This window comes from Anser brachyrhynchus, assembly GCF_964034855.1.
Source record: "Anser brachyrhynchus genome assembly, chromosome: 10".
In the NCBI taxonomy this organism is placed as follows: Eukaryota; Metazoa; Chordata; class Aves; order Anseriformes; family Anatidae; genus Anser; species Anser brachyrhynchus.
Window position 1 is genome coordinate 58,831 of NC_137705.1, and position 18,660 is coordinate 77,490.

The 18,660-nt window shown below is 43.2% G+C and overlaps 1 protein-coding gene across 6 annotated transcripts in view; it reads left to right on the forward strand.

Moving 5' to 3' along the window:
- The first annotated feature begins 433 nt into the window (after positions 1–433).
- FGD5 (FYVE, RhoGEF and PH domain containing 5) overlaps positions 434–18,660 on the forward strand; it is a 102,181-nt gene continuing 83,954 nt past the window's right edge. For 2 of the 6 annotated variants that reach the window (XM_080605487.1, XM_080605488.1), the window contains exons 1-2: positions 434–725; positions 9,857–12,773. In XM_080605487.1, coding sequence (XP_080461613.1) covers positions 449–725; positions 9,857–12,773 — 3,194 coding nt within the window. In that variant the 5' untranslated portion in view covers positions 434–448. Of the gene's footprint in view, positions 726–1,083; positions 1,355–6,312; positions 6,612–9,856; positions 12,774–18,660 lie in introns of those variants that run through there. The other 4 variants (XM_080605491.1, XM_080605492.1, XM_080605489.1 and 1 more) reach the window with 4 other exon arrangements.

Below are 18,660 nucleotides of genomic sequence, written 5' to 3' on the forward strand. Positions count from 1 at the left end.
ACAACCATGATCTCCTATAGATCAAAACCAGTCATCCCCAAATACCAGCCTCAGCGGGAGAGACTCAAGCCCACCAGAACTTTGGCTATACTATAGAGCACCTGCCAGCAGGATGATTAGTTACTTTTTAGGTACTTGCCAAAGCAAAGCTAACAGCACCTAAAACCAAGTTGCTCTGGGTGGTGTCAGCAACGGTCCTGATTTATATGGGATGCAGGATGCCTAGGCATGACCCGACAGCTTCATGCACGCAGCAGCCTGGACTCTCCAGGCACTGCAGCACGCTGCTGCCCAGCTGCTGGCCTGAGGGGCTCTGGGGTGGCCCCAAGCGTCCGTCCTGCCCGGAGGGAACGGCCTTTCCCTCGCCTTCCCTTGGGGCAGCTCAGCCCTCCAGGGGTTCCTCTGCCGGGGTAGGGGTTTTGCAAAGCTTTGCTTTATTGTGCCAGCAATGCCACCTTCGTTGGGAAAGGAAGCAGGGGTGTACCACGCCTCTAGTGCGAGGAAGGGGGCGATCCAACCTTGTCTGGGGGCTAGCGCCGCTGCTAGCCCGACAGCGGGGAGAAGCGCCCAGACACAGGATGCCCGCGTTAACGTCAGCGAGCCGAGAGCTGTTTTACAGGAGAGGGGAAAAAGACGGCAGCCTGGTGCTGCCTGCAGCCGCTCCAAGCTAGCACGGTCCGTGGCTCCGCCGCTCCCAGGCACCGCTGCGGCGGCTCCAGCGGCAGGTGCTGGGGGCGGCTGCGTGGGGCGCGGCCCCGGTCCGGTCCCGGGAACGGAGAGAGGGATGGGGGCGAAGGGGAGGAAGGGCCAATGGGAAAAAGCAGCTGGAGACGGGGGAAAGAGCGAGGAGCGAGGGAAGGCGGGCGAGGAGACGGAGGGAAGGGAGGGGGAAGGAGAAGGAAGGGGTTGGAGGGGCAAGGGGGGGGTGCGAAGAGGCGCGGAGGGGGCGGAAAGGGAGGTGGGGAACACGAGGCGGGGGCAGGAGGAAGACGGGCAGGGCGAGGGCAGCCGCCGCGCCGTTAAAGTGCCGCGCCCTCAGGCACCCGCGAGCGTCCCCTGCCCCACCGCTGGGGCCGGGGGGTGGTCCCCGCCCCGCGCGGACCCGCCCCGCGCGCAGCCGGCCGTACGGGGCCCCGCCGCCCCCGCCCCCGCCGGGCCGCGCGCGGGGCAGGGCGGAGGCGCGGCGCTGACCGCCCCGAGACGGCTCCGCTGCCGCCCGCCCCGCCGGCTCCGTGCCCGTGGCCCCAGAGGGGCTCCAGCGCCGGCGCGTCCGCCAGGGGCGAAGGCGGCGGCCCCCGGGACCATGCTGTGAGCAGGCGGCAGGCGAAGTTGCGGTGGAAGATGAGCAACGCCGGTAAGTGCGCGGCTCTGCGGGCACGGCTCTCAGCAGCCGGGCATCTTTTCCCCGGTGCTGACAGCCGCCGGGCGGTCGCCCTCCCTCCGGTACCGGCATCCTTCCTCCTGCGGCTGGGCGCCGCTCCCCGCCGCCGGCACCCCTCGGCCCGGCAGCCGGCGCCGAGGGCCGGTCCTGCCCGGCCCCCGCCTCGGGTGCTGCCCGGTTCCCGCGAGCTTCGGAGGCGCCCCTCGGCCGGGCCGGCGGCGAGCCGAGGGCTCCGGGAAGACCCAGGCCGGCAAACCGGGAGGGCTGCGTCTTATTGCGGGACGTGGCTCTGCCTCGGACATGCTCGCGCCTTCACAAAGCCCCTGGGAAATTTGTTGTGACTTCCTTTGGGAAGTCTGGAGTTTTGGGGTGCTGTGTTTTTGCAATGGACAAGAAGTTTTGCAAGCCCAAACCTTTCCTTCTCTCTTCTGTTAATTTCCCAGAAATTTTCCCTGGTGGAAACCGGGGAGGTGAGAGAGACAGGATGAGAAGGGAAGAGCTACTAGAGAGAAGGCATTCAACAGTTAGACATTAAAATAAGTGACTGAAAATTTGGGGCAAACTTCAAATTCTCCACCGACTTTCTGATTTTAGGGATGAGGCCTGTGTGTAAAAACTGTGACTAGACAGGAAATAATTACTACTGATTCCTGAGTTAATTAGAAAAATCTAATGCTGCACAGAGGTAGAGAGGAAAAGAAACAGCCCCTTGGTGTCAGCCCTAAAATTTTCCTCCACAATTCCTTCTTGCAGAGAGTGAATGTCACCCGGCACCTCACTCGCATGGATATGTCCTGAAGCCTAGAGATCTCATGGCTAGATGGCTGGCCCTGCCATTGTCATATGTTGGGAAACTGTGAATCACTGTTTGCCCAAGCACAGGAAGACTGTATTGGAAAGGATCACTTAGGTCCAAGCCAGCCCCCTGCTGTTGTATCAGGTTGTCATACCACTCCTCTGAGCTTATAGCTGTCCTTGGAGTGGGGAATAGGACGCTCTCCTACCCAAAAGTGGTGACATTTCCATGCTGTTTCCTTGTTCTTTTCGGACTGGACTCTGGCCCTCCCAGGAGACAAACTCATTTGAAGGTTAAGCAAGCCAGCCAAAAATTGCTTGAGTTGTGATGCTCCAACCTCTTTTTCTTCATCTTTCTGTTATTTAAAAATGAGCAGCTCTAATTTGGTGTGATCTTGGTGGATGCGCAGTGTAAGGAATGTCAGATTATTCAGCTCTAAACTCTGAAATTTTGTTAGTAGTTTTCTTTGTTCAGGAGCATGGGGCTGAATGGGACTACCTTCATTACTGAAAGCAGTAACCTATTGTTACAAATCACAAAGTCATATTACTCCTTTTATCAATTCATCAGGTTATACAAACCATTTTAGGCAGCTCTCCTGCTACTCCTCTCAGGAAGCTGAGAACTGCTTACTCTTGTCACTACTCCTAGTTTCCAAATCAATTTCATGGCCATTTATTCTTGGGATTACATTGTCCTTTTGCTTAAAAATAGTTCTTTTCCTCCTCTGGTGTTTACCTCCAGGTTGTATTTATAGAGAGTGTTCATATCCCTTCTCAGCCTTTGTTTTGTGCATTCACACAATGCAAGGAATGTCTCTCCCATCAGTGCAAAGCAGAACTTCCTATTGAATCTGAAGGAGAGGGGTGTTTATTAACCGGCACAGCTCAGGGACCCGCATCAGTGGTCTTTGTATTACAGTAACACATAGCACCAGTAAGCAGTCATACATGCAGGCACATAAGGCAGCTTTGATCCCACAGAAGTTAAAATAAGGATGGACAGAAAACAGGAAGGGAGATATGGATTATCCTCAGAGATGCAGAACTGATATGAAAAGAAAAATGAAGCAATCCAGCAGGGTCACAGGAAATCTGTGGTAAGTGACAAGAGAGAGCCCCATCTCCCAGCCTCACGCACAGGACCTGCCAGGCTCTCCATACGTGTTTGTTTGCTGGGTGCTGAAATGATGCTGCCCAAAGGATGAAGGTACAGATGTTAGAATCCAAATTGTTCATAGGCATAAGCAGATTAGACATTCTTTCAGCTGCTACTGAAATTGGTAGAGGAAAAGCTGCCATATGTACCTGTAAAAAAAAAAAAAAAAAAAATTCTAATCCCTGTCTTCTTTGGCTCCCAGGAAGCAATATATGAAACAGCAGGTGAATATAAGCTGTCTGCTGCTGTGTGAGCTTCCTATGGTGAAGTCACAGACAAATTGGAAACATCACAAACATTTAAAGTTATACTGAAAAGAAATACATGCTAGTAACTTAGAACCAAGATTTTTTGTTATCATACATACAGGGTTTTTCACAGACAGCTTCCATGGCCATACCAAGACATGTATGTACAGCCTGTTTAGAGACAGTGAAAATGCTGGAGAATTTGTGAAGGATCAAGATATTTGGTGTTGAAACTTATCCTTTTCTCATTATACTGTCTTTATATTTTTCCATTTCCCCAGCAGTGCTTCTCTGTGGGATATTATGCTGTTATATTATATTTCCAGATGGCTGCAATGAAGTTAGATAGTAAGACAAATTTGTAAACTGTTGATCAGACATCCCAGAGTCATAATGCATTGATCTAATCATTGAGGATGAATTCCAATAATTGTACAGTACAGCATTTTATTTCTGCAGGGTGGGATGTCCTCTGACAGCCCAGATGATAATATTTCAATTAAGATATGTAAGGAGACAAAATTCCCTTGGGATAGTTACTACTGTCTTTGGGTCTGTCTCCACACTAGTGAAACCTTCATGCTGTGTGGACTTGCAGAAGACTTTTGATCAGTCGCTTGAAGGATATACATTGTTAAGAGAACACAGATTCTTTCCAAAAATACCAGAATTATGGAGAAGCTGAAATGCCATTTTCATAAATGAAAATGGCTGAGGCATTTAGGAGCCCTTGCTGGCTTTGAATAGGACCTAAGACCTGAAGTCCCAACTCTCAAAAGACTCTTAAGTAGCTAGTTCCTGTTAAAGTCAAAGTGGAAGGTGGTGCCTAAATCTGGACTCAGGTTCCATTTGAAAAGAAGACTTGCAGTCCTGTACCATTAGAAAATCCAAGCCTAAACACCTTTTCCATTTCAAGTGACTCCCCTGCAACTGTTTTCATTTCTTAGGTAACTGCTGTTATTTTAAACCTATTATTTTTCTCTGACTGTGTGAAATGAGTGATGAATTCACATGCTATAAAACAGAGATTTTTGCAGTGAATAGTACAAAAATTATGCCATCTCAGTTATTTACAGTATATCCTGGGGTCCTACCAGTGACAGCACTAGTGTTTTATGAGTTGAGCCCCCTCAAAGGGATTATACTTTCATTGTAAATCATGCTACCTCATCTTTTTTATCTCCAATGTATTGAGGCAGGTTACACAGCTTATGCTGGGTACTTACCTCAATTCAGAATGACATTAAAATGGCTTATCTGCATAAGCAGCTTAAACACACCCTCACTGGCTGATTCGGACAGCTGGCAGAATTGTAATTACAGCTTGGAACATATAGCTTCTTATACTGCAAATGAAATAAATGAGTTTTAGGAGTCACTTTTCTTGTCTTGCTTTAAATTTCTGGCAGAATTACTGCAGTGGTTGGTGTCCATGTCCTGTCCAGGTCCAAAGCCAGCTCTTCATCCATAAAGAAGAGCTGTCTGTTTCATTTACCATGAAACTCCATGTGTTATTTTGATAGGAAGTTTTGTCTACCATTGAATTGTAGAACAATTTCTTCTCTAAGGAGTAGGGACCATGGTGAAAGCATAAAACCTTGTGTTAGACAAACTGAAATAGACACAGGTAGAGAATTTCTTCTCTGTCCTGCTTTGTAAGAACTTGGTGTTGTTTTGGTAGCTGATGTATGGAAACTTCTGCACGTGACTGTACAGAGCAGCTGCACTGTTTCCATTAGCTCCTGGATTTGTGCAGCACTTGGTGCACGTGGCTTTTGTTCATAGTATGAGCTCTTAGCACAGTTATTCTCTGATGTGAGAGAGAGTGTGAATATGATGGCTGCTGGTATAGGCAAGGTTTTTTGTTGTTTCATGTTGTTGTCTGGTTGATAAGATAGAAGAAATTCTGCCATGAAATAACTTGTATCCTTTTGGGTCCAAACCATTTTTGTGTCTATTATAGTGTTTGGGCAAGTGACATTCTGTGATTCTGTGACATGTAAATGAATTCCTATATTTACTACTACTCTTAGGGTTGCAAGTTCTTATTTTCTCAATAGTGGGACTTCACTTGCTTGAAGTGGGGAATCTGATCCTCATCTGTGGAAGAAGTTACAGATTTGAATTGAGGTGACTGTATAGATGCAAAAACGTACATTAATGTCTGTGTATTATTTTAGCAGTGCACTGATTTTAGAGAGAAGCATTTATATAACAGGAATACACTCTTGGTTAGTTAGGCTGAAGACTGGCTAACGGGCAGTAGAGAATCTGTTTAGCAGTTATCTCTGTATCGTTATCAAATGGTAGTATGTATAATGCAGGGATAAGGAACAGGTTGATACTGTTCAATATTTTCATGGTTGGAAAGCAAATAGAAAAGTATCAGATGACAAAGTTCACTTTATGATGCAAAAATTGGTGACAGGGTAATTAACAATGTAGGCAGGGCAGTTATAGAAACAGATCAGGATCATTAAGTTGGATCCAGTCAAACTAATTACACTTAATGTATATTATAAAGCTATCAGTTAGAGACAACAAACAGTGAAAACATAGCCTTGGGAACAATTGAGAAGTCATAATTTACAAGCAAGTCAACCTGACATATTAACAAGCTAATAAAGAACAGTGAGAACCAGGTCTAAGAAAGTACAGAGCTGTGTAGATAGCATCATCAGTACCTGCTCTGGAACTCCTCTTATAGGTCTGCACTATATATCTTACAGGGGCTCCTGGAAAATTGGAAAAGTTCAGGAAAAAAAAATCTAAAAGAAAAGACTTCAGGAAAGGAGAAATTGTCCAACTGCAAAGATTTAATGAGTTCATCTGATCAATTTACCAAAACCAGGATTGTACAGAGATGTGGCTGTAGGGAAGTATATGTCTTCTCCAGAGAAATACTGAAGAATAAGAGTCTTTAACCTGGCAGAAAAAACAATAATAAATGCTGGGGATAGAAGCCAGATTGCGCTGACTGGAAATAAAGGCTTTGTTTTAAAAATCTGCAATTCATTACGGAAATAAGGTAAGGAATATACTAAGGTATATACCCACCTTTTACTCTCTTCAGACCGAAGCTTTCTAGAAGACAAGTTTTGCCTTTATTTTGATATAACTGAGTGAAATTACACAGCTTCTGATTAGAGCTGAATAATACTTTCTGGTGCCATTTCCCAGACATTTTCCCTCTACCTCCTGTTCCTCATCCACTTGCTGTGGATTTGAAGCCTTTGTTCCTGGGCAGGAGCATTGAGAATCAGGACTTGGGTGTGTTGGTTCCCACTGAAATTCTAGGTTTGGTGTGGTCTCATCCCACTATTGCAGTGTGGTCTTTCTATCTGCACGGTCACTTCCATTTAAAAGCATTTCTGTCCTCTTTTCTTTATGTCTCTCTCATTTTAACTTGTATCTGAATTGAATTAATGACAAAGGAATGAGGAAACCACAGGCCACACAAGTTTGTTGGTCAGAAAAAGCTACTTTAAGCATCATAAGAGATGCTCGAACTTGGCTGTGGCACCAAAGATAGAACTAGTATCTACACTGTGGAGCTAACTCATTTCTTGGGCCACTGTCAAAAGACCATGGGCCTGGGACAAGTCTACAGAAGTCCTTGTAAATGTGAAACCTCAGTATTTAATTAAGTATTCACCCCAAACCAGTTGTTTGACGGGGTAGAGATGTTGGTAGTTATGGTCTCTTATTAGTCTTAACTAAATTCTAGGCTAATTCCTAAATTAAATCTGGAGAACATCTGAAAATGGGTAGTTGCAGTGTTTCAGGCAATACCCCACTTTTCAAAGAAATGTGAACAGTGAGGGCTATGTGGGTTGACTGGTATTGTAGGAGAGCTGCTAGGCTTACTGTCCACCACTTAGAAACTTAGATGCAAAGACAGACCGGGTGGAGAGCAGAGTAGTTTTGTGTGGGCCATGGCAGGAACAAAACCATGCTGAAATGCAGGTTTGCCTGAAGGAAGGTGGGTAAGGAAAGGAAGCCGTCCTTGTCAGTACAAGGAAGCATCGAACAATAAGGGGAGGAGCAGGCTAAAGAAATTCCTATTCCCCATGAGTTTCCTTTTAAGCACAAGGTGGGTGTGTCTCCCTCCAACATAAAATGCATCTTAAAATAAACATGAGCCATTATTTGTGAACATACACGTTTCTTATGGTGCAATGTTGTTTTTTATCCATTTAGAAGTTACAGCCAGATTCTTTTAAATGGTTCAGACACCAAAGGAAGCAGAAATTGGAGCAGTGAAGTAGTTGTGATAAAAGGCAAGTGGTGGTCCATTGTGCTTGACAGATTTGCTCTCTTTTCAGTAATTGTTAGGGTTTATTTTGAACACTTGTATATGCACTCAGCCCCAAAAGGGGAAAATTGTTAAAGGAGCCTCATGGAAGGTAAGATCAACACATTGAGTAGTTAGAAAAAAAAAAAAAGTATGGAAGAAATTTGAAGTGGCCAATAGTTGGCCCAGTGGGAAAGAGTAGGACACCACAATGCCTATTGTCAACATACTTTGAACAGGGCCAGTTATCATAAATTCTCTTCCCCAGCAATGTCACTGAAGGCAGCAGGAGGAGGAATTCAAGATTACTTAATTCTTGCTACAGAAAATTTACCACTGAAGGGAAATCGGGTCACTGTTTTTAAGCTATATCTTTTTTTTTTTTTTGTGAATTCCTGCATGGCTATTTTGTGTAGAGAAAATGAGTTAATTATTTTATATCAAGTTTGTTTATAAGCCAAAGCTTAGAAGATCCAGGCATTCTTCATGCTCCAGTCTTTTTCTCACTGCTCGTTGTTTCAGTACAGACAGTCTCTGACAAGAACAAGGATAAGAATACGCAGACTGCTCCAGCCTTGTCACGTCCCAGGAATGAAGCAGGACATAGTATATTTGTGTCCTACTCTTAGAGTGACATTCCTAGGAAAAGCCAAACAATGCAGAAGGTGTTATAATGCCTCCAAAGCCATGTTTCTCTCTTGGAGTTAGTCCTAAAAATGCCTTACTATGACATTAAGGGGTCTATTGCTGATTTCTGGTGGGAAAGATCTATAGACTCAGTTGCAGCTAGTAAAATATCATGCTACCATCCCTTTACTGCCAAAAAGTTAGCGTAGGATGTTCAGTTGTTGCAGTAACTGACTTAAAATTGCCAAGAGCAAAACTGTCTGTGGAGCCAGGCTTACGAGATACTCAAGCCACTCCTATTCCCTCCCTGTTTGTAATTGGTAACAGTTTTCAGCACTCTGCAGATTTGAACTACTGAAGATTTGATGCTGGCTGCAAGAGCAGTAATGGTACTTAAGTGTTTGGCACATTACATTTCTAAAGTGATCTGGAGGGCAAGGTTAGCTACCCATTCTGTGATTTCAATAATTAGGCAGATGCCCTGCAGCTCAAAGAGCAGTGGATACTGTGAAACAAGAGTATTCACTACAGTACTGGAGGCTGGTGAATATGTATTTATCTATCCCTCCTTCTCCACAAGTAGCTTCAAACCTCCTATTCCCTCTTCTGAACATGAATGATTTTAATCAAAGCCAGTAAGGGCATGTACCTCCTACAATGTGCTATTTCTGCAGGTCAAATCAAATTGTGACATTTCCTAGTGACTTCCAGCTTTGAGTAGCAGGGACACAAAATAAAGCAAGGAGCTAAAAATGTCGAGATTACAGGATCATGGGTCATCTGTTTCATTCTTTATCCTACATCATAATCTCCAGGTTGACTATTGCTGTAGAAGCAAAGGAGGAACAGCAGGATGTTCTCTGCCTGCTGAGGGTCTGCAGAGCACAAGGGCTCTTTAGGGAGAGCCTGCATCACTGGAGGGATCTTGTGCTACAGAGGATGTTTTCTGAAAGTCCCTACAGAGCTACTGGTATAATCACAACCTGGAATCAGAAAAAAATGTCTGGGCTGTTCCCAGAAGTTAATTTATATTTTGAGTTTATTCCTTTTCAGGTTAAAACTATGGTGACATTCATTTCTAGAATCTGAAGTGACTGATTAGCACACAGATCACAGATGTTCACTTCCAAGCTGAGTAAGGTGTTGAAGATGAAGATGGAAATAACATATATGCAGCTAGCTCCCTTTATCTGCAAAGCAACCTTGCAGATAAAGCAGCAGTGCTGCATGGAAGCTGGACTCCTTCTGCATTAGAATTCACTGGTATAAGATAAAGTGTAGTGTAGAATATATTCTGGTGTATTTAATAAGAAATCAAGATGACTAACATGTCTTCTCTCTCTTCTCTCTAGAAATCACAAAGCCACCAGTAGCACCGAAACCAAAAATTATCGGTCATCTTTCTCCAGTAACTGTCTCCAAATTTTCTTCTTCACTGCCAAGGGCTGACATTCTTCATAACCCAAACTCTATGTCTAGAGGTCCCAAACCACCTATTGCTCCCAAGCCAAAACTCTCTGCTGACACTGAGGGCAAATCCGGTGTGTATACCAACAATAACTTAAATAAATGCTCAAATGGTAAATTGATCTTTCTTGATGGAGAGCTGTATGAAGGAAATCAATGCCGTGCCGATTGCCCAGAACCTGAAGCAGATAATGAATACATTGTAGTTCCTGAAGCTCAGCTGACCAGGAAAGACTGCAATGACTTGCAACATGAGCTTGATCAGAGCTTAGATTCCTCTGCAGAGAATGAAGTTTTGGAAACTCCAGAAGAGGCAGAGAAGGAAGAGGATAACGTTGCTAATGATGAGGACACAAGCAATCAAGAAGTTGAGCGCCATAACTCTTTGGATAGTGCTGAACCAATAGAACCAGACTCTGAAGCCTCAACTGTAGACTGTGGCCAGTCTGAAGCACTTTGTGAGGAGACCTCGGATGCCCCTGATGAGAATTATTGTTCTTCCGAGAATGTAGATGAAGATGTTGTAGGTGATTGCAGTGAAGCCAAAAACAAGGAGGAAACTTCTAGCAGTCTTGAACTGGTTGAAGACTATAGTGAGATTGACAGTGATAACATTTTGAATAGAGGTAAGGACCTAATGGGTGATATCTGTGAAGATATCATTCCAACACCGCTTCCCGCAGATGAATCAATCCCAGGTTGTGAAAAGGCAGGGGAGGATGAGGAGGAACTGCCTGAGATTTTAGAAAATGGAGATGGATGTCCACCACATGATGGTGATCACAGTGTGTATGCACAGCTTGATTTGAATATGGAAGAGGAATTCAAAAATGATGATAGTGCAAGTCTTGACATGCTGCCCAATGAGACCAGTGAGGAAACAGCTCTTGGCTTAGAACTGCTTGAAGGTGAACCCAGTGCTGAGAATAGCTTGGGAGATTCTACCCATCAAGCAGCAGCTGAAGAGGAGAAAGCAGACACAGATGGGTACAATAATACAAACACAGAAAATGCCAGTGATGGCTGCCAGATCACTGAGAGGAGAGATGAGGAGACATCAGAGGTAGCCTGTGAAACAAACCAAGACTCTGTGAAAGAGGAGGAAGAAGCTGTGAATGCAGAAAATGTGGATGACTGCTGTCAAATTGCTCCTTTTGAGAATTACTGTGGTGAGGAAATACCCACAGAACATTCAGATGAGAATCTCCAAACAGAAGGGACCTCTCTGAACGGAAATTGTCAGATTTCTGGTTCCATCCCTGGACCACTAGGTAGAGTATCAGAGCTGGAAGATATGCCTGTTGAAGAGCATAGTGAAAGGGTTGTTGAAACCTCTAAGTCAGATGAGCTGCAACTTGAAGACAATGAAGTGGAAGCAAAAAGCCTCAGCAAAAGTGTCCCAAGTCCAACTCAACAAGTCCCATGTGAGGAAGAGTTAGAAGTCTGTAAGCATGGTAAAATGAATGTAAAACATGGGACCAAAAATGTCTTGCATGAAAATCTAGCACTCCCTGAAGTAGTCATTGTACCTGAAGAATCAGAGGAAAGAGCAACTAGCAGTGATCCCCTAGATGACCCATATGTGCTTCCCGCAGAAAATGAAATCGCTTGTGATGGGCAGACTGATTCAGGAGCTGATCACAGTAAGAGAGATGAATTAGGTATGGATGGTGAAAACAACTTGCTGACCATTGATCGTAAAAGCATTGTCACTAGAACACGGTCACTCTCTGGGAAAATGCCAGGCTACGTGCCAGAAACAGTTCCAGAAGAAACTGGACCTGAAACTGATTTACTGCCTTCCTGCAATGACTCTGGGGCTGAAGATGTAAGCAATAATTTATTTTCAGCGGAAGGAAAAACAATGGAAGCCAACAGGGCATTACCAACCAAGTCAAGACGTTTTATTTTATATCCTCGGTCTTATTCTGTTGAAGGGAGAGAGATACCTGTCTCCATTTACAAAGAAAGTGATGGCTATGTACTTGATGATGGTAGAATAAAAAGGACAGAAGACAACTTGTCTTTGCCTTGTGTTAATGGTTCCTCAGGTAGTTTTTCCCAGGGAAATCTTTCATCAGGTGTATCTACTCCATCCTCAGTTGTTGATATACCACCTCCTTTTGAACTTGCCTACATCACCAAAAAGCCAATCACTAAAAGTTCCCCTTCACTTTTGATAGAGAATGAGTCACCTGATAAGTATTCCAAGAAAAAGAAGTCTTCCTTTAAGAGGTTCCTCACTCTAAAATTCAAGAAGAAGACGGAAAATAAAGTCCATGTAGATGTTAATGTTTCCTCTTCGAGGTCCTCATCAGAATCCAGCTATCATGGGCCTCTGAGGCTGCTGGAGCTGGACAGGAGAAGCCTAAGTAGCTCACCTCAACTAAAATCACATGTGGGGAAGCTCCGTGCATCTGAGTCTCCCTCAGCTGTTCTTTTCTATAAGGATGGTAAGAGAAAAGGAACACCGAAGTCCTTCAGCAGGAGTGTGTCAAGGGTGGAGTCCTTTGAGGACCGGTCCAGACCTCCTTTCATGCCACTCCCGTTAACAAAACCTAGATCCATTTCTTTTCCCAATGCTGACACTTCTGACTATGAGAACATTCCAGCTATGAGCTCTGATTATGAAAATGTACAAATTCCTCCTCGAAGATCCACAAGAGCAGGAACTTTTACTGAGTTTTTTGAAGATCCCAGCAGGGCATTATCTGCTGCTAATGAGAATGACGGCTATGTGGATATGAGCAGCTTCACTGGCTTTGAGAACAAGCAGCAAACCACAGACCAGGAAACAGAAAGGTATTGTAATACATTATTATGTAAGACCTGCTAGCTTTGGCCAGAAAAGCAAGGCCTCCCCTGCTAGGTACCGTAGGCAGATCTTCCATGTTGCTTGGCTTATGTCCCTCTCAGGAAATGCTCACAAAGCAAAACTAGAAGAGTATAAATTAAGTCTTTATCAGTGAAGAAAAAAAAAAGACAACAAATTAACTCAACTTTGTAAATGCGTGCCAGCAACAGTGGTGGATCTGGATCCTATGGTTTGCAAATACAAGCCAAAAGATCTTTCACTCAGACAGTGGTGAGGCACTGGAACAGGTTGCCCAGAGAGGTTGTGGATGCCCCATCCCTGGAGGTGTTCAAGACCAGGTTAGATGAGGCTCTGAGCAACCTGATCTAGTGGGTGTTATTTATATACGTGTAATTCAACTTTCAAACTACAGCAGTTAAGTATAGACCATAAAATCCCAAACCATGAGCTAATCAGACTAAACAATTAATTTTAAAAGTTGCTTTAAAGCCTATCGTTAAGGATCTTTGACAGAGTTGCTGATTTCTGAATGAATTAAATAGCTCTGTCTGAAATCATACACATTGCTAGGATTAATAATAATCTTTCATCCCCTTTCCATTAGGTTATTTGCAAATACAAAAATGTTCCAGAGATATTCTTTCGATAGTTACATAGGAGCAATGCACTCAAGATGTTTGAATTAATATTCCATTATTACATTCCTATTGTCAGATTATAGCATACAGTCAGTGGAGTGCAGAGATATAAATAAGAAGGGTATTTTCAATTAAGATCATGGTAACAGGTAGAAAACAAGGTGCAAAACGAATGAAAAGGAATATTTTTAATGCAGTCACATTTTGTTAGGGCTATGTGAAAATATAAAAATCTTCAAAGGTATTTCAGACTTGGGGAGTGAAAAAACTCTTTAACACCTCTGAGTCTTGCACACTCATTCTAATACAGCACTTTTGTCTATTTGAGAGAGGAAGAGTTGTTGGTGGGGCAGCATGAGGAAAGACATTTCATCAGTGTTTAAGATGTGGGTCAAACGTGCCTGAAGCTGAGGGTTTTGGGATGCAGGCCAGCTCTTTGGAGATATGGTCTACCTGCGGTGTTGGGATCCCCATTGGTGCTGACACTGGGACATACATGGTGGAGTACAGTGCAACTTCACAACACACAGCCACATCCCCACAGTAGAGCTTAGCAGAAGTTGCCCTGGCAGGGCCTGACAGCCCGTTAGTCACGTTCCTTTCAGCAGTTTGCATTGCACCCAGCACACTGACGTTTGCTCTTGGAAGAGCTGGCCAGTTCTTTGTTTCCATGAAACACCGCCCATTTTGGGTAGTTCTCGAAGAACCAAGTTAAAAATATTAAAAGTACGTAAATTGCTGTGACTTGAGTCCATTTATGAACTTCCTGTGGAAGCCTGTTGTTTCAAGGGGAGAGCCAATCCAAACTGGTTCAGGAAGTCTCAAGGTCAAGGCGTGAACATAGTTTTTCAGGCTGCTGCTTGTTGTGCATGAACTTCTTGCTGTCAGGGAAGAAATGAAGGCTAGGTTCTCCTGAACGACCCATTTATCAAAATAACTGGGGTGGAGGGGAAGAGCAGCAGGCAGACAGCAATATACTTATATTGCTGCTGAGAGAGCTATGATTTGATGTATTTATCAGGATGTTTTGGACAAAGACATGACTGAAAAGCTTTGCTGAAAAGTAAATGGATAACACATCCAAAAGCATAATGTACTTGGAGACAGTGTATGGTCTAATCTTTTAAGAGCAAACCAAATTGTACAAAGCATGTACATGAACCCATTTACACAATCATACGTGATGTATAGGTATGCATGTTTTATTTCTTGTAAAAGCAGTTCTCCGTAGAATTTCTCTCTTTCTAATACAAATAACTATCAAGCACAGCTCTACCACAGCCACACAGGGATAACATTGACTCTGAACTCTAGTCTTCTCATATCCTGAGGCTTACTTCAACTGTTTGAGAGTACAAGTGTGTTGGACTAAACCCATGTAATACATGAGGCTTGAGCCCATTAACTTCTCTTTGGTGCATTCACCTGTGGAGTGCTGGTGTTTAGCATCTGCTCGTACCTTATGGTATTGTGACTTCTTTTTGATGAATGGTGCAGTACAAATCCTTTATTACGTTTTAGAGAACAGAATGTGAGAAAGCTGTAAAAGATTGTAATTATCCAAGAACCTTCACTGGTGTGTGTGACAGGGGAAAAGTGGAGCGGGGGGCTCACAGGAAATGTCAGATGAGAAGATTCACTGTTTAATTTTCTTGTTTAAAAGGAGAAATCATGTGGAGTAGATTTAAACCAATAATTTCTAATTAGAATCAATCAAATTTATAGAAAAAGTCCAATAATGGCACTGCTGGAAATATATCTTAACTTACAGTTACCATTGCCAGGATAGAATGGGGAATATTGTCTTCTGAAGAGCAGTTACTGTGTATCCCCAAAATTTAGCAATCTGGTGTAAACAAACTAATTCAGGTGTATGACAATATAGAACATCATTATCCTTCTGTACAGTGTAGAAATAATGGGACATAAGTCAAATCGGACAAAATGCCTATCTGCTGAGACTTGGACTCTCAAGTGAATTCTTGTGGGGGCAGTGCAGAGATCCCAATGCTCTGTGCAATTATACCCAGGCTCATGGTAATTCTTAATAACTCTAGAATTGAAGGCTCGTGCCTGTAAGCTACCCCCAAGGCTCTGACCTTGTTTTTCACTGCTTTTCAATAGGCAGCCATCTGATGCCTCTCAGCTTTTATACAATAAGGAAAGCTGATCACTCTTCCATATCCTATTCCTCTGCAAACATACTTTTATTCCCAAAGAAATGTACTTCCTCAAGAAGAAGATGGAGAAAAAGTTGTCTTTAGTAGAAAGCCAGGATAACAATGTGGCTTGTGTGAGACCTTTTCTTTAATTTGGCCAGTTTGAAGAACACAGGTGTTTCGGGACTGATACATCCGTGCTAGATTCTAAAGAGCTAGCATTGGAGATGATGCTTCATGAGCTAGCAGCTACATTGAATACTTTGTAAGCAATGCTCTTTGTAGGTAGTCATAGTAAGTCTGGGCTTGTGCCAAGCATGGGTGCAAGATGATACAAGGGCTGTGTCAGTGCAGACTGTTTCTAAAAGGTATGCTAAAATCAGATTATAGCTACAGAGCAGTAGAACCATTGCCTGTAGCTGATGGGCCATAGAGAATGCAAATCACCCTCCTCTAAAAGTAGAAAAATCCAGGGGGTGAGCAGTCACTCACCCCTCCAGTGGCTATTTAGCTGTTCCCCCTGCCCCACCACTGGATTCATTAACCTGTGTTCTATCAAGTTATGCCACTTAAGTTGTTATATTTTCTCTGCTCCCTGCAGGTCATCAGTTACTGATTTGCTCCAAAACTGCATCCAGGGACAGTCTGCATGACCCTTCTGAAACAGACATACAAAAACACAATAACAAAAGTTTAGCTATTGTTAGAACTATTGCAGAACATGATTTCTATGCCTTAAAATGATCAGGATAACATACTATTCAAAGTTACACATGTTTTTAAGATTAAGGTGAAATTAAAAACATTAGAGTGAGTTTTTCCCAACATAGCACATATTTTTAACCAATAAAATCAAGATGTTATATCTCTTTCTCTCTCTGGTCCTTCAAAGGAGAAGCATGGTTTATATAAGATAAAATCACCCACTCTTAGAGAGGCACAGTGTGGTATCTAAGCACAGCATATGAAGGATAAGGTGCAAGTGTGTAGATAATTATGTAATAGAAGCTTCAATATAAAAGGTCCACACCCCAAAATAGCAAAGACCAAGGAAGGACAATCAACGTTTTCATACTTAAAACAGCATGAGAAATATACAGGAATATTTTGTCAGGAATCTTTTATATAGTCTTTCATATACAGGAATCTTTTGTCATGATAGTGAATTAATGCTATTTATATTAACCTCAGAGAAATTCACGGTGCTGTAATCTACATAAAAGACCAGTAAGTTTCCAGATAGAAAGAATGACAGTGATACTGCTATGTTTGTCAAAGTGGCATCGTGTCAGAGATGCTCAGATACTTCAGTGAGGGACAGATAGGCACTCAGACGAAGGCATGCTTATTCGGAGACAAGCACTCCTGAGGTTAATAAAGGTATTTCGTATGATTTGAGGAATAATTATTGAAAGAATCAGCTCTTTATCAAAAGCTGATGTGTAATTCATCTCCACTCTCTAACATGTTTAAAAATGAAGTAAATACTTGCTGAACTCAGGCTCAGTAAGGGTGACTGTTAACCCACAAGGCTCTCTTATTGCTCAGAGCTGGGAGGCACATCTTAAAAGTCTGATGCATACAAGGTCAGAAGCAAATGCTCAGGCTTGTTGTTTTGTTAAGTCCAGCTGAGTGAGCCAAATTATGCCTTCATGAAACTGCATCGATTAAAGCAAGGGATGTTGAGGATGCCACCTCTTAATTTCTTTTAAATTTGTTGAATAAATGATTTTCTTCATCAGTTTATCCTCCCCAGTTTATTCTCTTTTTCATTTAATTGGTGAAGACATTTGAAACAATTTCATTTAACTTCTAAAATAGGTCAAATGATACCTGCACCACAGAGTTAATCTCCGAGCATGATATGACTGAAGCCTGTAAGCATCTGCCTTCAAATGCCTGTAATAGATCATAGTCTTTTTATGCTTTCCCTGTTGCTGAAAAGTTCTGGAGATCAGTATTTTGGAAGGTTGTGGTTTGTATGCTCAGTCTGTCATGCATGAAAACGTAGCTGTACTTGTGGTTCGTAAAACAACTTCCCTCCCTTCTCCCATTAGAAAGGAAACCACAACTCAATCTGAAATAGTGGTCTGTTTTACTGCTACCTCAAATTAAACTCACTTAAACTACCTCACTTAAATTCATTCTAAGAGAATTAGAGTTGAAAGGGTTTCTGTAAAGGATCTTAGAATGAGTTACTAAGACAGTAACTGTAGCCGCACATCAGTTTTATTCTTTTCACTGAACAACCAGCATATGGGCAAAGACCCTGGAAGGCTCCAAAGGCACTGCAAACATCCCTGAAGCGTTCAAGTTTGGAGATGGGACGAAGTCCCGTAAAAATGGGATAATAGCTTCTGATGTAACAGAGGAAATATGGATCAAGGACTGGGTCTAGAGACAAGGGAGAGAGACATTTTCACTTGTGATCTGGTGAATATGATCGAAAATAAAATCCCAGTAGCTTTCATCCATTGTTGCACTTCACAGCATAAACCTTAAAGTTGATTGCAGAACAGGGGCTCCCAGTGCTATACCCTGACTTCAGGCTGTGCACAACCTATTGAAATTCTTGACAATAGCTACAGCCAGCTCTGACATGAGTCATGTCTTTATTTCTGTTTACCTTAGAATTGTCTGAATTGCCACAGGGAATTAGAAGTTGATAGCAGTTAATACAGGATTTCCAGCTGCTCAGAGACAGGGAGCAGTCTGCAGGAGATAACCCCTTGGTGCTCAGATCCGGACACAAGGCATGCTTTACCTTGTATTGTTGGGCAATAGAGGGGTGGAGAATTGTCTTTCAAAGACAGCAAGGACAAAGATGGCTCTTAAATGCTTTTTGATGGTTGATCATTTCAAGCAAGCAACTTTGAAAAGTGTCTCTGGACAGTGTTGGTAATGTTATACTGCTAACGAAGGAGAGGTTTTAATACATGTCCAGCTTTAGATGTCAAGCTGATGGTGGCAGCATGGTCTCTCTTCCGTTTCCTCACATCCATGGAGCTGTTTGTCCTGGTTCGTGTTGGGGATACAGGTGTGGGGGGACAGTACAGGTAGCCAGGAAAGCAGCATGC